This window comes from Eleutherodactylus coqui, chromosome 3, assembly GCF_035609145.1.
Source record: "Eleutherodactylus coqui strain aEleCoq1 chromosome 3, aEleCoq1.hap1, whole genome shotgun sequence".
Lineage (NCBI taxonomy): Eukaryota > Metazoa > Chordata > Amphibia > Anura > Eleutherodactylidae > Eleutherodactylus > Eleutherodactylus coqui.
Window position 1 is genome coordinate 226284905 of NC_089839.1, and position 18654 is coordinate 226303558.

General features: G+C 45.4%; 1 protein-coding gene across 1 annotated transcript in view; it reads right to left on the reverse strand.

Annotated features, from left to right (window-relative positions):
- Window positions 1-2155: 2155 nt before the first annotated feature.
- The window catches only part of SLC6A6 (solute carrier family 6 member 6), a 57836-nt gene continuing 41337 nt past the window's right edge, over window positions 2156-18654 (reverse strand). The window contains exons 5-14 of the mRNA XM_066597015.1: window positions 17821-17953; window positions 15865-15999; window positions 14110-14213; window positions 13899-14023; window positions 10044-10156; window positions 8953-9090; window positions 5539-5641; window positions 5367-5467; window positions 4371-4541; window positions 2156-3641 (exon numbers count right to left, since the gene is read on the reverse strand). Coding sequence (XP_066453112.1) covers window positions 3513-3641; window positions 4371-4541; window positions 5367-5467; window positions 5539-5641; window positions 8953-9090; window positions 10044-10156; window positions 13899-14023; window positions 14110-14213; window positions 15865-15999; window positions 17821-17953 — 1252 coding nt within the window. The 3' untranslated portion in view covers window positions 2156-3512. The remainder of the gene's footprint in view (window positions 3642-4370; window positions 4542-5366; window positions 5468-5538; window positions 5642-8952; window positions 9091-10043; window positions 10157-13898; window positions 14024-14109; window positions 14214-15864; window positions 16000-17820; window positions 17954-18654) is intronic.

Sequence of the window (18654 nt, forward strand, 5' to 3'; positions counted from 1 at the left end):
GTTTTCACTGCATTTGTGTTACATGCGGTTTTTGCTGCATAGGTGTTGTGTTTTACATCCGTGTGTCATTAGTTTTTAATGCATGCAAAAAAATTGCAAGTTGGCCCAAGTAATGTAAGTTTTGTCACAACCCCGAGAGAACGGGGTGTGCAAAATTACAAAAAAAAAGCAGTGAACAATGGGTGACTTTGGTCCATGGATACAAACAGGACTTGCTATTAAAAAAAAAAAAAATTGGTAGAAAAACGTCAGTTCGCTTAAAAAAAAAATGCACGTCTGAATACACCAATCTAATTCAATGAGTTTGTGTGCTGCGAATTTAGTTAAGGCCGTTTCACACTGGCCGAGAGTATGTTAAGTGACTGCATGAGCATCGATGTCGCCACTAAGGTCGTCGGCGCTCAAGCAGAGCTTTTAAACTGAAAGTCCTGCCGCCGGCTCGCTGGCCTCTCGCTCCCCACTCAGCGGGCGCTAACAAGGTTTTTTAAGCTGACTGAAAAGTCAGCTTAAACTATTGTAAATGACAAGTCAGGGATATTTTCGCTTCACACTGAACGTTTATCACTCATTTTAACAAATTTTAGCCTTAATGGTGGCGTGTAAAAGGGCCTTTAGTAAAATAATACAGACAGAAAATACACCCGTGTGAATGGGCCCAGCTAACAGATTTGTTCTATATGGGAGATGTCTCGTCTTTTACCACAGCAAGCAAAACGCCTCGTCCAACTCTATTGGCCAAAATACAAACGTTTCCAAATGAGAAAATACGTGAAAAACAGATAAAGGCTTATTTAATCCTGCAGCAGCACCACCACTGGCAAAACTGATCTGTAACATACTTCTTAACTAAGCCTTCACTGTGTGGATTCAATTATGATCAGCATTTTACAGGTTAAATCTACACAGAGGCATCTGAAAGGTTACTAAAGGTAGCTTGTACCGATCTTGCATTATATTAAAGTCTTCATGTGGCGTAAACACTGTGGAATATCGGCAGCAATTACTGTACAAGCTATGAGTAGGAAAACATCTCATCCACACGGAACGAGAAAAATATGGCGCAGAGTCTGCAGCTCGTCAAATTAGACTGCGGATTCCAACATTTCTAATGCAAAGGTTGAAACCCGCTGGAAATCCGCAGCAGTATCTGTCACCTAATATCGCTATCTGCTAAGCATATGAGCTGACAGTAGTGACCCGCTGAGTGCGGGCATGTAAGTGTTCTTCTTACCTCCCCCGTCGTTCCCATAAGCTTAGCAGATGGCGATAATAGTCGGTGACAAGAGTCTCTTTAAGGGCTTATTCACACGGACGGATGCAGTTTCGGTCAGTGAAATACGGAGTGTTTTCATGGACCCAAACTGCACATATTTACTGCATATTTGGTCCTCCTTATGGTTTTTTGCACGCGTATTCACTGCGTTTTTCACGCACGCAAAAAAAAGGCAAGACAGTCCCCGAGATATCTCTCACTGTGAATTTACATGATCTCATTGACTTTAATGGGCTATTTGAATCTAAAAATACCAAAATAGGACATACCGTGAAAAACGCATGTTGGAATACCCCAATGCAAATCAACATGTTTATGCGGTCTGTATTGCGCATGTTAAAAATACAAGCGTAATACAGAGTGCAAATACACCCATGTGAATGAGGCCTAGGGTATGTTCACACAGGGTGGAAAAAAAAATCTAAAAATCTGTGTGAACACGCCCCGCGAACTCTTGATTTTAGGGTATGATCACTGAGCGTATTTTACCATAGGTTCTGCACCAAAATAGCTTTACAAGACACGTCCCATTGATCTGTAATGGGAAATCATGTGCTTGTCTTGATGATGCGTTTTTCCTGATGAGTATTTAAAATCCACGTAGCGGGGAAAAAATAGGTCATTTTTTTTGCGTTTGACGCATTGATTTTTGCCATAGAAATCAACCGGACTTCAAAATACACGTCAAATGCAAAAAAAGTGATCTAACAACCAAAATTGTTTGGTGTGGTTTATTTAGGCGGATTGATGCAGGTTCGTCAAATATACCGCGTGAACGTACCCTTAGGCACCGGAGCATGTCAAAATGAAAATAAAAGGTGACAAGTAGGGATGAGCAAGTATACTCGCTAAAGCACTACTCGCTCGAGTAATGTGCTTTAGCCGAGTATCTCCCTGCTCGTCCCTGAAGATTCGGGAGCCGCTGCAGCTAACAGGTGAGTCGCGGCGGGGAGCGCCGGCCCCCAAATATTCAGGGACAAGCAGGGAGATACTCGGCTAAGGCACATTACTCGAGCGAGTAGTGCCTGAGCGAGTATACTCGCTCATCCCTAGTGACAAGACATTTTAAATATGCGTTGGGAAAAAACAAGTTGTCAAGACAGGGACATGATTTCCCATTACCAATCAAGGGGATGCAAACTATAAGCGCAGCTCAGCACAGAATCCGGACTGAAATCCGCCGTGTGAACATACCCTGAAGGTACGGATTTGGCCACTGCAGATTAGCTATATATTCGCTGCTGATTTTTCCACTGCAGAAGCCCCATTATATTTCAGTAACAGCCAGAGCTGCACTCAAAATTCTGCTGCTTGCCATGTGGGAGTCTGTCAGCACTGCTCTATAAGCTCCCATAATTCACTGTACTCTTCACCACTGTGTTCTAGGCAACATCATATATTTTCCCCCTCCCCATCTATATGTAAAAGGGCACAAAAGATGACATTTATGTAAAAGGGGGCAAAAAGGTGTCATATCTAAAAGAGGACAAGAGGTAGCACTATATCTAAAAGGGGACAATATTTATAAAAGGGGGCAAGAGAAGGCATTATTACAGACTGGGGGGAAAGGAGGTATTATTGCTAATTGTGGCATGGAGAGAAGGAGAAGTCCACATAATCCGGGAGCTGGTACTGCGCTGTGGCCTATGTGCACTACATTTCCCACAGTAGAGCATGCGCCGTACTGTCACTGAAGCAGCAAGGAGATGTAAAAGGAGAAGTAGAATGCTGAATGCAGCTTTGGCTGTGACTAGAGAAGATCAGTACAAGATAGGTCAAGTGTTTACCAAAATATGTAGATTTCTACCTTCCTGTAAAATGGCACTCAGACGTGAAGCTGCTCCATATATCACTTGGTTTCTGAGAGTCACCTCTGTATAGCTGCAGAGAAGCTTCACGCCTACGTGCAACCTGCGTCTCCATGCAGTTGGACCAGAGCCGCTTGTGGACCTCGGCTAAGAAGGAAGCGTTGATTACATGGACTGGAGGTAGATACAAGAGAAGCTCATTAAAGTGAATATCGAAGTATATAAAAATTCAGTAAAATCTCCCGGTGAGGAGTTGTCTCTGCACAGAGAGATCACACTCACTAGAGTTATACAAAATACGCACCTGCGCACACGTATTATACAACGTTCTCTACAAGAGCCGACAAATCAGAATTCTAGTGCAAATCTCCATAAACCTGAATCTAAGGAGAGGGTTAGTAAACCTCCGGGCTGAGGCGGGTGGATGCTGGTCACATCATGGTTTCCACGATGACATGCGTGGGCTTCATGTGGCCGCCGTTTGGGCAGAAAGGTGCAGACCCCTCAGAATCCTGAGCCCAGCGATTAATCTCTCTTGGGGCGGTGACCAACTTAATCCTCTGAAATAGAAACATTAAGTATTGTGAAAGGCAGATAGAAATGTGACATAACATACTGACACTTGGCGGTAAATGATTCGCTGTCAGGGAGCGGGGGACAAAGGGACAAGAAAATAACATGCTGATACTTGAAGGAAGGTCAGGATAATGACTTGCCGACACTTGGGGGGACATGACAATGACTCGCCGACACTTGGGGGGAACCATAGAACATTAGGATAGCTGGCAGCATATATGAATGCAGTAAAATACTGTTTATTGCCCCATCCCCGCAGAAGCAACGTTTCAGCCAAAATGGCCTTCTTCAAGCTTGAAGGTGGTCATTTTGGCCGAAACGTTGCTTCTGTGGTGATGGGGCAATAAACAGTATTTTACTGCATCCTTTTATGCTACCAGCTATCCTAATGTTCCATGGTCTATATCTTGGAGTCTTCCTGGTTTGAACTCCCTCTTCTGGCTACTGCATGTTCCAGCCTGACCCAAAGTGGGACGATATTGGGGCTGCTGGTAGGACTTTCTTAATTCTCGACACTTGGGGGGACATGACGACTCGCTGACACTCGGGGGGGACATGACAATGACTCGCTGACACTTGGGGGGGGGGGGGGGACAATACAATTTGCATGTTGACACTTGCATGAAAGAATAATGGGGGGAAAGAATGACCCTTGGGGGATATGATAATGACACTTGAGGTTATTTGTTATATTGTCAGTAGATCTGCCTTACCTCGATCAATGATCCTTCTGAGCGCACAATTCTGTACACCACGACCAATGGGATACACATCATGGAGGACAGAGCCAGAGCCCAACCCAGCCCGATGGCCCAGTCTGGATATGTGTAATACTTGTTGTACGTCAGAGGAGTATATTTGGCTAAAGAGAAGATGAAGCATCCCTGAAAACAGAATACATGGCGGCATTAGTAACGCTAGCCACCCCCACCACACCCACAATCCTAAACCGCCCCCTTCCCCCCCAAAAAGCCGAATGAAGGCTCTCCCTGCACATCCCTATGGTCTGAATAAGGACAGCAGATTCTTTTTTCCACTACAGGTGGCTGCAAATGTTTCCCCCATAAGCTGCTCTGGGAGGCAAAAAGAATCGTCCACAGGTGGGGGGCCGGCATGTCCAAGAGCAGTCCGCTCCATAGTTATTTAGACTGACATTTCATATGGGTAGAGACAAATATATTAAAGGGGTTGTACCACAATTGCAATAATTTCCTGATCAGAGGGGGTTAAGGAAGGGGAGGGGGTGGGCACAGTGCTGAGACTCCACTGATCTTGAGGGGGTCCCCCATCCTCCAAACTGCGGGGTTACTGCACCCATTGCAGTGAGAAGAATGAAGCAGTGGTCACGCAGGCACACTAGTGCTCCATGAAGAAGCGACCCCCAAAGTGACAAGACAGTAAGACACAGGGGGGATAACTTGCAAATGTGGTATAACCCCTTTAAGAGGTGTTCAGCAACAGCTCAATGTGCCAGACTGAAAGCTACGGCAGCTCAGACCTGGCATAGGTTTCAGCTATAATGTACACCAGTTTCAGGCATGCACGAATGGCCATACCCGCTAAAGCCAGGACATGGACACTTTTTTTTTTTAAGTAGTGTCGGGGCTCAGCATAAAACCCCAAAAAGGTCAAAGTTTTAACAACTTTTGTACACCTGAGAACTGGGTAACAAACATGACTAGATGTCCCCCGATGTTCCTTCCACTCACCACACAGAGCACAGGAGTGATCACACACCAGCTCCATTTCATCCACGGTCCTGGCCGGTACCCGATCATGTCCTCAATGTTGTCATATAATTTATCAGCGCCTGCAAAGTGAAAACCAGTGTAACCCATAGCAGCATCACCAGCACAGCGGGCCGGGGTACAACCAACTTACCATAAATCCAGGCTACAGCAATACATTCAAAGAATGCAACCCACAGAAGGCAGACACCGCTCGCTGCATAGTAGTCGAAGAGCTGGAATACGTACATGCCGCCCTGCAAAAGGGAAAACAGAGGGGTCACCAGGGAAGCAGCACACCCTTAACCACCTATTTGCGTTCTTTGTCCCCGCCTTTCAAGAGCCACAACTAAAGGCCCATTTACACGAAAAAAAGCGATCGTTTGAGCAATAATCATTGCATCTAAACACACAGCCATGGTGCACAATGGGCGAGGGGCGGGAGCTCAGTGCACTGCTCCCGGCCCGCCTCCTCTCCCTGCAGAGAGGGACCGCGTGTATCGGTCGGGCGTGAAAACCCGGCCAATATATGGTCGTCTGAATAAGCCCTTAGGTCAAGATGTGGCGACGTCCGAAGTCGTCCTTGGGACAGTGATTTCATATAGACTATATAGACACGTCTGTTTTCTTAAGTATGGCATCAAGTATCAATGGCAAAATGTCAAATGTCTTACTGGACAAGGAAAGCGATTGGACGAAATGTGGATTGGACAAAAGAAATTGGATGAAATGTCCTAGTGGACGAGGAAAGCAATGGACAAAATCTATAGATTGGACAAGACGAAAGAAATAGGACGAAATGTCCTGAAAGCCTTCAGCCATGATAGCCTATAGGCACCCTCCGATTGAGGTGCTGCGGGGTGGGGGAAGGAGGGACTGTTTAGACATGTGGTCTGCTTTGACCGCAGCATCTAAACAGATAACTGCCATGATCACAGAAGTTGCTGGCGACTGAAAGAAACAGTTGATAACCGCCAGGTAAGCAACGGATTTGGCTCCCAATCCTGCTCCATCCACACTTCAGGATGCAGGACATTAATAGTTGTTCGGTGGTCCTGAAGAAGTTAGAATAGACACTATGCCCAAGAGTCATTTACAATCAGCCGCTATCACCGGGAAAAGCTTTGTGTGGTGACAGGAAATTATGTATATTTAATATGACCGGACCAATTCCACTGGAGCAGCCAATGATCTTTGTAACATTGCTCTCTTCCTAGCAGAAAGGGGTCATGAGTGAATGAGGGGGAGATATGTACTATTAGGACAGGACGGAATGCCAGAAAATGAGGTAAGGAATCCAGGACACTTCCGGGTGTACGAGTACGCCCTCTGCTGTCAGGTTTATGTGGAGCCGATCCTGTTCTGTACATTTTCAAAAAGTCGTATGAACTCCAAAATGGCATCAATAGATACCACAAGACATCCCACGAAAAAGAACCCTCACACAGCGCCATCGACGGAAAGCTATGGCAGCCAGAAGATGGGGGCAGAAAATAATTAATTTTTTTTTTAAGATATTTTTTTAAAAGTACAGTAAAAATAAAAACTATATAAATTTGGTATTGTAGTGATCGTACGGACCCACAGGATAAACTTATTTCATTTTTGCTGCAGGTTGTACAACGTGAAAACAATACCCCAGCAAAGATGATGGAATTTCACTCCTTTTAGAATTTTTTAAAAGTTTTTCAGTACATTATATGGTACATTAAATAGCACCATTGAAAAATACAACTCGTCCCGCACAAAACTACAAGCCCTCAAACAAATACATCGATGGATAAATAAGAGTTAGGATTTTTTGAAAGTGTGTGTCTGTGTGTAGTGGTGGGGACTGAATATCCAAAAAAGGAAAGAGAAAGGGATGCGTCATTAAGGGGTTAAGTAGCATATAAAAGGGGGAAATTGTCAGGTGAGAGTCCCACTGATCAACTTGTGCAAAAATCTCCTTTAACGAGACAGAAAGATGCCAGTAAACACAGGAGCTCGTCGTCTGGTACTGGAGTGGAAAATTAGGATTGCTTCATTTCCTACATCGCTAAATGGAGGCTCAGAAAAAAACGCCCACGGCGTTTACTGAGAGCAAATAAACACGAGGCCCATCTGGACGCTGATTACGAGGCTCGCACCGCACAGCTTCTCTACAACACAAATAATGCGGGCGCAGTCCACTCTCCTGCCGTCGCCGAGATCTTGTTCCGAGTCATAGATTATGATCAGAACCTCACAGATCCGCGATCATATTAATCATCTGCTGCATCCAGAGACCTCCTGCCAAATAGGAATACTAGACAGAAGCGATCCGTCTGCACCTAGAAACCCAGGATCAGGGGGGCAGCAAGATCTGTCACCATGATGCTGCATGAAGACTGCTAGCTGTGGCAGCAGCAGCCTATGCCATACTGCTACCTTGCATGGTCCTTTATTAGAGCTCCTGGCAGCTTCACTGTTTGCACTTCCCTGTATGGAAATTCTCCCCGTGACCGCGGAGTGCAGCATAAAATCACGTGACAAGTTCTCCGTGGATCAGTTTCAGTGTGAATCCACATTAGATGGGAAAATCCAGCGATCTGAGCGACTTCCAACGAGGCTGGGTCATCGGTGCTAGACTAGCCATGGCCTCACTGCCAACTGTGTGGGGTTTTCTCGTGTAACAGTGTGGTGAGTATACTGAGAATAGTGTGTTTGAGGAAAAACATGCAGCAAAAGGGGATCCTGCGGATGGAAATAACTCGGCACAGAAAGGAGTCAGAGGAGGATGTCAGGAATCATTCTGACCAACAGGTGCTGCACAGTCAGCCAAATACAATGCTGGGACTCCAACTAACATGTCTGAACACAAAACTCGCCGTTCCTTATCACGGATGTGATATAACAGCAGACAACAAGTTCCAGATCTGTTGTGTCTAAGAGAAACAAAAAGGTGAGACTCCAACAGGAAAAAGAGTGCAAAACCTGGCGAGGGGAAAACCACCGCCTAGTCAGATGGATCCAGATTCCTATTGCACCGTGCTGATGGGAGGCCAGAATTTGGCACAAGCAGCATGAATCGATGACCCCTTCCTGTCAGCTGGTTAAAACATGTCAGCCCCTCCATCTAATATGCAGCAACAACAAGAAGCTTCCTGTCCACAGGGGCCGATATTCCCGCAGAACGATTTAATCAACTATCTATTGCTGTGGTTCTGAAGGCCAAAGGAGTCCAACAAAACAGAGCGATGATCATCCCATGTAAACGCTAAAACATTCTTCACTATTCGTTATTGCTGACTTTCAATCAGCATAAGAAACTATCACTGACTTCTTGTTCCGTGTAAACGCTCCCTGCTTAGGTGAAGCGCTGAGCGAGAAGCCCGCAATATTCTCTGCATGTGTAAGCCCTCTGTGCGAGCGCTATTGACCTTAAGGTGACGCCAGCACTTGTGCAGTCATACAGACGACGGTCGTCCCGTGTAAAAGGGACATTACACACTTGTTGCCCCAATTTAGATCTGAAACCCAGCACTGAAGAGCAGCAGATGTGGGGGGACGACTAGGAACATCCCCGCGTGGGGCGCAGTGTACTTACTTCTGTGACCATCGTTAACCCCAGAAGATAGCTGAGGAAACACACGATAGCGATGAAGATCTCTCGCCTGTAACCCTTCCGTAGGAAGGACGGGTAAAGATCAACTAGTGACGTGATCTGTCCTTCAACTTCAACAAACTAAAGAGAAACAAAAAACACGACTGTCAATGAGTGTAACAAGAGCCAATATGGTGGCGGCTGCACAGAGCGAAGTGTACACGGCCAGCGACACACAAACCTGGGACATCACTGGGCCACTTTGTTACATAGCTAGTGTATCTAATCCCATCATATGTGATACTGTCTGCTGTATCTAATCCCATCATGTGTGATACTGTTTGCTGTATCTAATCCTATCATGTGTGATACTGTCTAGGGGGCTGCTGTATGAAAGCCTATTATGTGTGATACTGTCTGCTGAGCAGCTGTATCTAATCCTATCATGTGTGATACTGTCTGCTGAGCAGCTGTATCTAATCCTATCATGTGTGATACTGTCTGCTGAGCTGCTGTATCTAATCCTATCATGTGTGATACTTTCTGGGGAGCTGCTGTATCTAATCCCATCATGTGTGATACTGTCTGCTGAGCTGTGTATCTAATCCCATCATGTGTAATACTGTCTGCTGAACTGTGTATCTAATCCCATCATGTGTGATACTGTCTGCTGAGCTGTGTATCTAATCCTATCATATGAGATACTCTCCTCGAAACTGTATCCAATCTGTGTCACAGAAAAAAAAAACAACAACGTAACATCTGGAAGTAGAATGTACATTGGGATATCTGAATGTGTATCAGCAGCATCTGTAAATGTGCAGCAGAAATCTGAGGCTCAGCCGTGGATTATGCAGCAGATGTTTTCATGCAGATTATCCATCTGAACATACGATTACATGACAAACATCTAGCTGGCCGCAGTCACCACTAGGGGGAGCTCAGGAATGTAGTAGATACAGATTTACTATTGAGTTGAATGGGAGCCGTATAGATCCATGTGTATTGAGCTCCCTCTAGTGGTGGCAGCTGTAGATAACCAGAACCTGATCTTATACAGACATCACAGGCAACAGCTATAAATAGGCACTTACCTGACTATCTAGTCCAAGCAATAAAAGCATTATAAAGAAGAGGATTGCCCAGAAGGAGGGCAGAGGCATCATGGAAACGGCTTTGGGGTATGCGATGAACGCCAAGCCAGGACCTAGAAAAAGAAGAAAAAGGGGCAGGGGTGGGAGACAACGCAATCAGTCCAGCTCTGTGCAAGATGGAGGACGCGGCGCTCTGACTGAATGATCACCTATCTGGGGTGGTGATGAGACAAGAAATTACTAGGAATCTCAGCATGCACTGAGCGTGGGGTTCAATCTGCTCTGGGGTAATAACTATGAAGATTCATCTCTTCCGTCGCATTTCCTCACAACCTCCCCCCTTCTAAAAATCAGAAAACCGCCCGACTGAAGCACCAGTAAAGATGCAGCTGAAACAGTTCGAGGAAAACGTCCTGGAGCGGCTTCCGCGGTCAGCGCCACGTTTGATCCAAAAGCTGGGGAAATGCTGTACAAGCGCGATGGAGAAAAGGCTATTCTGTAAGGTAAAGAAATCTATGCAGATCAAATCCGGTCCGGCTGAACGCCTAGAATGCAGCTCTTCCCCCCACAATGCTCCAGTAGAAAGTACTCTTCATAGACACTGAACTGGCAGCATGACGCCTGAGAACTAAAGGCAAACCAGCACACGATGGTGAACGCAGCTCCAATAGGACACAATGTAACCGAAGATGGATACAAGATACGTAAAGCAAAGTATCGGCAAACTTACTCAACATTACATGTAGATTACAAGATGTGGAGCCGCGGCTCAGGCTCCGGGCACACACACTGGATGCAGTCACAGGGTCGTACAATCCAAGCAAGGGGTAAGTGCTCAGACCCTTCCAGCGCCATTATAACCCTGTGACCTACAATGATGAGCGATGTAGACAGCTTGTGCAGTTAACCCCTTAGCGACCACCCTATTTTGTGCCATAAGGCCATAAGTGATTTTCAATATAGCATTGCAAGAGCCATAACTCACGGACAGCAGTTTGAGGGCTTGTTTTTTATGGGACGAGTTTTTTTGTGGCAGCACTCCAGGAAACATATAATATGTGGTAGAACTTTTAGGCTGCCTGTCCACGGGCAATGCGGTATCCCGCGGCAGATCTCTGCCGCAGGAGCCGCCGGGGAGCAGGAGTCGGCAGACGGATCTCTACTGTCAGCCTATCTGACAAATAGGCTGACCGTGAAGAATCGCGGCAATTTGCAGCATGCTGCAATTTGCCGTCCGCGAGCGGAGAATCACTATGATTCTCCGCTCATGGACAGGGGGAAAGCTTTCACTGGGTTCCCCGCGGCCGGATTATCGCCACGGGGAATGCAATGAAAATACGCCCGTGGACAGGCAGCCTTATTCTTTTTTTTTTGTGGGGTGGAAAAAACGTTTAGAAATTTTGCCATTAGTTTTGGGTAAAAATAACATAACTTTCTTATCTGATCGGCAGCACGATTTCTGCGATACCAAGTTTATAGAGAAACAATTGATTCTGCGTTACCGCATTCTAAGACACAGAAAATGATTATTTTCCGGCAGCGGAGCTCTGTGAGGGCTTGTTTTTTTGTTAAAGAGTTGTAGGTTTTATTGGTACCATTTTGAGGCACATGTGACTTTTGAATTGCTTTTATTAGGCCTCCTTTACACGGGCGACACAATAACACCGCGAGAAAATCACAGCGATATTGCATCGGTGGTTTGTTCGATATCGCTGCTTTTTCTCGCGGCGATACTGTGATTTTGTGGTGCTACAAAGTTGCGAGACTTGGTAACACCCTGTGCGAGGATTTTTGGGGAAGGGCTTAAAATATAACCGCTATCCCGGAAATAAACCCTAGCTGCATAAAAAAAAGAAAGAAAAAAAAAAAACATACATCACCTCTCCGACTCCACTGCATCTTCCTCCCGGTCTCTGTCTCTGGTCTTCAGCATCTCTTCTGGCCAGGGATTGGAAAGTCCCTGCCTCCAGGATGCGCTGCCTCCGATTGGCTGAGCTCTGTGACACTCAGTGCCAGTGCTCGATGAACCAATCACAGCCATTCATTGGCTGTGATTGATTCATCAAGCGCTGGCTCTGATTGGTTGAGCCGCAGCCCTCAGCCAATCCGAGGCGGCGCTTCCTGGAGGTGGGGATTTTCCAATCCCGGGCCATATGAGATGCTGAAACCCATTGCTGGGAACCAGGGAGAAGATGCAGCAGAGCTTGACAGCGTCGGAGAGGTGATGTATGTGCTTTTTAAAAATTTTTCCTGCAACTAGGGCCTAGTTTAGGGCTTTGACATTAGGATTACCTACTGTCAAAGTTGCATCGCACCGCACGAAAATCGTGTTTTCGTGCAATGCAACAGAGAGTAAGGCTCATAGGGAACTATGGGCTACGAAACCTTGCCGGTCACATGCATATTGCGAAACCCGCAAGGTTTTTGACTCGCAATGTCACATGGTACAAAACACCGTAAATGTGAAGGAACCCATAGGAAAGCATGGGCTTCACATACATGCAATTTGTAGCATTGTAGCAATGCGGGAAAATTGCGCAACTTTGGCGCCCGTGTGAACGAGGGCTTAAGTTTCTTGCGAGACAAAGGGAAAAAAAGGAACAATTCTGACAGTAAGTTATTTTTACAGCGTTCACCATGTGAGGTTAATAAGATATTTTGACTTTTTGGGTTGCTGGGAACACGGTAATACCTATTCTGCATTGCTTTTTTTTAAAGAAATTGGTATTTTATCCATTTAAAAAGGGTAAAATGTGTATTTTTTAAAACTTGATTTTTGTTAAATAGACTTTGTTGATTTTTTTTACACTCTTTTATAGTCCCTCAACAGGACATGAATATGTAATTAGTACACGACATTACTTATGTAGTGCATTCTACTAAACCCATAGCAGCAGCCTATTAGACTCTGACGGAGACAGGGGTCCAATAGGCGGAGTTACACGGCAGACATATAGGCCTTTGTCAGGACTCAGGCTGCCATGGGAACCCATTTAACTAAGGCGTTAAATTCGTGGGACTCACATCTTAGTGACTGCGCTCCTTTAAATGGTCAAGAGTTTGGGGAAAGCATCATATGAACCTTTGCGACCACTATCATGTACAATGGAAGTAAGGAGGGAATCATGCTGGAAGCAGCGATAGTTGTAGCATCTTCCACGGCAGAATCTGATATAGTACATAAAATGACCCGGGCACAAAAATCAATGCTGCAATATAAAAAATGTATCACGGAGCCCAGTATGACAGGTGAGTGCCAATTATGCAACACAATTTCTACATATGTACAACCGATACACATTAAAGATGGGCCGGACTCCGAGATCAGGTCGAATTGCTTTAGGGACTGAAGGTGCAAATGGGGGCCTCATAGCAGATTTTGTTGCAGGCCACGGCAGCCATTGCTGAGTCAGGGGACCACAAATTGGCTGCTGGGCAGAGTCACTCAAAAAAATGAAAAACGAGTTGCAGGCATGAGAATACAGAGGAAGGAGAGTTGGCACACGTTCAGGCGCCGCTTCTTTCCTCTGTGCAGCGCCACCCCTAATGAACTGCAAAAACGGCATACTGGTAGTCGCTGTACTGATGGCAGTAGGATCTATAAAAGTGTGCCAGATCAATGCAGCGGACAGAAATGTTCATCATTACCCCAAATAATAGCAACAGCTGTAATAACCTTCATGTCATGACATTGCTAAATAATGGTGCAGGAAACAAATGGGCGTGCTTCTACATTTGGGGATCATTCAGACAGGTTCCCGTTAGCTGCGGGAATCAAAGCTCGTTAAGGGTTCTGTCACTCAACTCTCTCCAGCAGTCAGCGACAGCCCTCACCGTATTGTGGTCATACAGTACCTGACTCTGCCACATCTGCAATGTCCACCCCTTGCTCTTGTGCCATGAAGCCCAGGACGGAAAAAATTGCGAAGCCAGACACAAAACTGGTACCGCTGTTGAGGCATCCCAGCAGCAAACAGTCCCTATGTCACACACATGTCACGGAGCAGTGTTAATGACCAACAGCGAAACCCGCACACCACCCACCCCCTCCGAACGCTAAACTTGCCTATAGCAGTTGTACTTGTATTTGTTGTAGCTCCCCAGGGACGTCATAGCTCCCAGACAGATGGCATAGGAAAAGAAAATTTGGGTACCAGCATCGATCCAGACCTTGGGGTGATTGGAGACAAAACGTGGGATAAGATGCAAGTAATCAGGTAAGAACTGTTAAAGTTACAGCCTCCCCATGAAAACACTTCCTGGCCCTATGCCCTGGCACCTGTACATTACCATAGTGTAAATGGGTGCTTACTTTCTTACCTGCGATCGAAAGATGAAATCTGGATTTTAACTGCGTGCTACAAAGTCCGGAGTCCCTATGATAGCACTCAGCTACCAGAATTAACCACTTAATAACACTGCCCTTGTTTTTCTGTTTTTTCCTCCCACTTTCCAGAAAATCATAAATTTTCCATTGACGTAGCCATCTGAGGACTTATTTTTGGCGGGAAGAGTTGTATTTTTCATTGGTTCTATTTAATGTACCATATAATGTACTGAAAAATATTTAAACTATTTTAAAAGTGGGGTGAAATGGGGAAAAAATGTAATTCCGCCATTTTCGGGCAGCGGGAGAGGATACCAATCGGGGCATTAACCTCTGTTAATCTGCCTTAGTCATCGCTAGGAGGATATGAGACAAAACAGCTGCCAGCAAAGACAGGAGAGCGTTTTTTGTCCTTGACTTGCATGTCTGGCAGTCTGTTATTAGTGTGCAACGCCATTTTTGAACAAAGTGTGGAGAAGCTCCGCCCAGCGGGTGCGCAATTTGTAAGCGGTACTCCAGCTTTAAAGAAAAAGATTGCATCTGTAAGTGAAAATCATCCAATCCGTCCAGCAGTAAATGTGGAAGCAATGGAGCGCCCATGCAAGCTTCACAGAAATCTACCATTGGCGCGAGTAGAGAATTGGACGTCCCGCCGCCGACTGTGTGGAAGATTCTGCGCAAACGTTTGTGATGTTATCCCTACCGGTGGCAATTGTTACTGGCCCTGAAACTGGACAACAAAGCGCGGCGACGTTCTTTCTGCTACAGCATGCAAACTAATGGAAAGTGATGGTTTCAAGGAGTCCTTAGTGATGACGCCGCCTTCCACCTTTCGGGGGAAACCATTACCAAACCATAAGGTCAGACTGTGAGAAAGGTAAAACCCACCCGTCTACGTGGAGCGTATACGTGACTGCCCCAAGGGGAATGTGTTTTTGAGCTGCAACCTGTAGGAAAGTGTAAAGACTTTTCTCCACAAGCAAACAATTCCAGGATTTCGTACTTGGACGTCCTACAGATATGGCTTCTGCTGCAGCTGGAACAGGAAATCCCAGGTTTCATCTTCCAACAGGATGGCCCCATCATATTATCACAATGAAGTCAGAAGTGAGCGGAGACTACCAAATAGATGAATTGGCCTTGTGATTATAGTCTACATGCCACCCTTAACACCAACCATGATCTGTGGCATCCCAGAAGCCATTGCATCCGTTAGTCATGATCCGCTACAACATGTATGGCAGGAACTTAACTACAGGCTCCATGTGTCTTGAGTGACGAAGGGGGTTCACATTAAATACCACTGATGTCATTAAATGCGAGTTATATGGGTTTCACATCAGGAAGAACATTTGTAATAACCCGGCACAAGCCATCGGCACTGGTGATGGCTGCCAAGAAGCAACTTTGAAACCACTTGTGAGCAGTTCCTCATAGAAAATAGTTGCCAGTCCAAAGATAAACATTAGGCAGAGAGATAAATGGCGCACTCACCTGCGGGTCTGCCAAGCGGTCAATGTCTGGGTAAAGATAGAATTTAATCCCTTCTGCAGCTCCGGGAAGGGTGACCCCGCGGATCAGTAACACAAGCAGCATAAGAAACGGAAACGTGGCTGTGAAATACACCACCTGGAAGAAGAACACAACATGGTGAGGGGCGCAGACACAACGCCGCATGTTCCTCCTGAGCCAAGTCCCAACCAAGAGGTATGAGGGCACATTTATTAGATCAAGAGAAATAGAGGAACTTGACTAGAGTCTGGCTGCCATTCTGCTGATGGACAGTGGTTATCTTACTGATGGAAACCTGCTGGATTTCTTGCAACTGTGGTATACAGTGGCAGCAATTTGCGAGTTGTAATGCAGCCACATTCATTTACATGCGATGTGCCGACCTAGCCTCAAGTATTTTATCTGGAACAGATCATCAAATTTAAGCCACAACCTTAATTAGAAAACTGCCACCCTTTAGGAGAACGGCAGCCAGACACACAAGGTTGCTGCAGAGCTTTAGCCTTATTTTCAGTGGTGTCGCTCCTCTGTACATACTAAACGGCCCCTTTATTAGACCCCCATCTAGTAGCGCGTTGGACTCCTTTGGTCTTCAGAACCGCAGCAATTTGTCGTTGTGTAGATTCCACTGGGTGATGAAATGGTTCTACAGGAATATCGGCCCCTGAGGACAGAAAGCTTCCTGTAGATTCTGCACATTAGATTGAGGTGCTGACATGTTCTGACCAGCTGACAGGAAGGGGTCATCAATTCATGCCACGTAGGCCAAATTCTGACCTCCCATCAGCACGGTGCAACAGAAATCTGGATCCATCTGACCAGGTGATGTTTTTTCGCTGCTCACTGACAAGTTTTATGCTCTTTTGCCCGCTGGAGTCTCGCCTTTCTATTTCTCTTAAACACAATGGCGCTGGAACTGGTCGTCTTCTGTTATAGTCCATCCGTGCTATAGAACGGCAAGTTGTGCATTCGGACACATTATTTGGAGCACCAGCATTGTATTTATCTAACTGTGCGGCGTCTGTTGGTCAGAACGATTCATGACATCCTCCTCTGACCCCTTTCGGGGATTGTTTCCGTCCACAAGATCCCCTTTCTCTGGATGGTTTTCCTTGATCATGTCATTCTCTGTATACTCTCCATGCCGTCACAAAAGAAAACCCCACGCAGCTGGCAGTGAGGCCCCGGCTAGTCTAGCACTGATGACCAGGCTTTGTTGGAAGTCACGCAGATTGTGGGTGATTAATGTGGGTTCACACTGATAGTGATCCATTGAAAGCTTGTCACGTGATTTTAGGCTGCAATTCGGGGGTCAATCGTGACAGTGCAGGGGCTCTAATAAAGGGGCAATTCAGTGTAAACAGCTACGCGATTCGTTTTCTTACATTAAAGTGGGGTTGTACACTTCTGTATGGCCATATTAATACACTTTGTAATGTACATCGTGCATTAAATATGAGCCATACAGAAGTTATACACTTACCTGCTCCGGTGCTGGCGTCCTCGTCTCCATGGCGCTGACTAACGCTGTCTTCTCCTTCCATTAGACTTGCTTGCGCTGTGTGGTCTTCTGCTTTGTTCAATGGGGCCGCTCCGGCGTGCTCGCGCCGGAGAGCTGGTCTGCGCATGCGCAGAAGACATGTGCAGCGCGAGCACACCAGAGCGGCCCCATTAAACAGAACAGAAGACCAGACAGCGCAAGCGCATCTAATGGAAGGAGAAGACAGCGTTAGTTGGCGCCATGGAGACGAGGACGCCAGCACCGGAGGAGGTAAGTGTATAACTTCTGTATGGCTCATATTTAATGCATGATGTATATTACAAAGTGCATTAATATGGCCATACAGAAGTGTATAACCCCACTTGCTGCCACAGGACAACCCCTTTAATAGTCATTGAAAGCCAATATTATTAGACTGGCGCAGCGTTCATGCTTACCTTCCCCGTGGAACGGACCCCTTTCCATATACAGAAAAAACAGATGACCCAAGTGAGCAGGAGACACAGCGCCAGGTCCCACTTCACTACACCGAGATCATCAATTCCCTTTGATAAATTAAGAACTTTATTCCTAAAAGAAGAAGAGAAATCACGAGTCACCAAACCGTCAGTTTAGAGGGTCAAGAGAAAGAAGATCCAAGCATAAAAATAATAAGTGTCCCATTATCGTACGTGATGAAGTCTTCGCTTTGTTGTACGAAGATTTCTGGCATATAAGTGTCCCAAATTTAACACAAAAAATGCCAAAATCGCAACTTTTTGACGCTTTACATTAGGTCCCACATTTTTAACCCCTTAGTGATGTAAGGTCTATAACTGTTTATTTTTCCATCAACATGGCTATACAAGGGCTTGAGTTTTCATGGTGAGCTGTTGTTTTTATTTCTACTATTGGGTACATATAATGTATTCTATAAACTTGTATTAATTTTTTTGAAAGGCAGGGAGAAAGACACATCAATTTTGCCATTTTGTTGTTAGTTTTTTTTTAGCATAAATGACATGATATATTTTTTCCTGCAGATCAGTCCAAAATTTATATATTATATATATATATATATATATATATATATATATATATATATATATATATATATATATATATATATATATATATTCCCCCCACCCCACCCACCACTCTTGCACAATGAAAACCCATTTTCTTGCATTGCTACATTCAAATTCTCATAACCAGTTTCAGAGGTCTATGGGGGCTTGTTTTTTGCAAGAAGAGTTGCAGTTTTTATTGGTACTATTTTCTGGGTACATGTG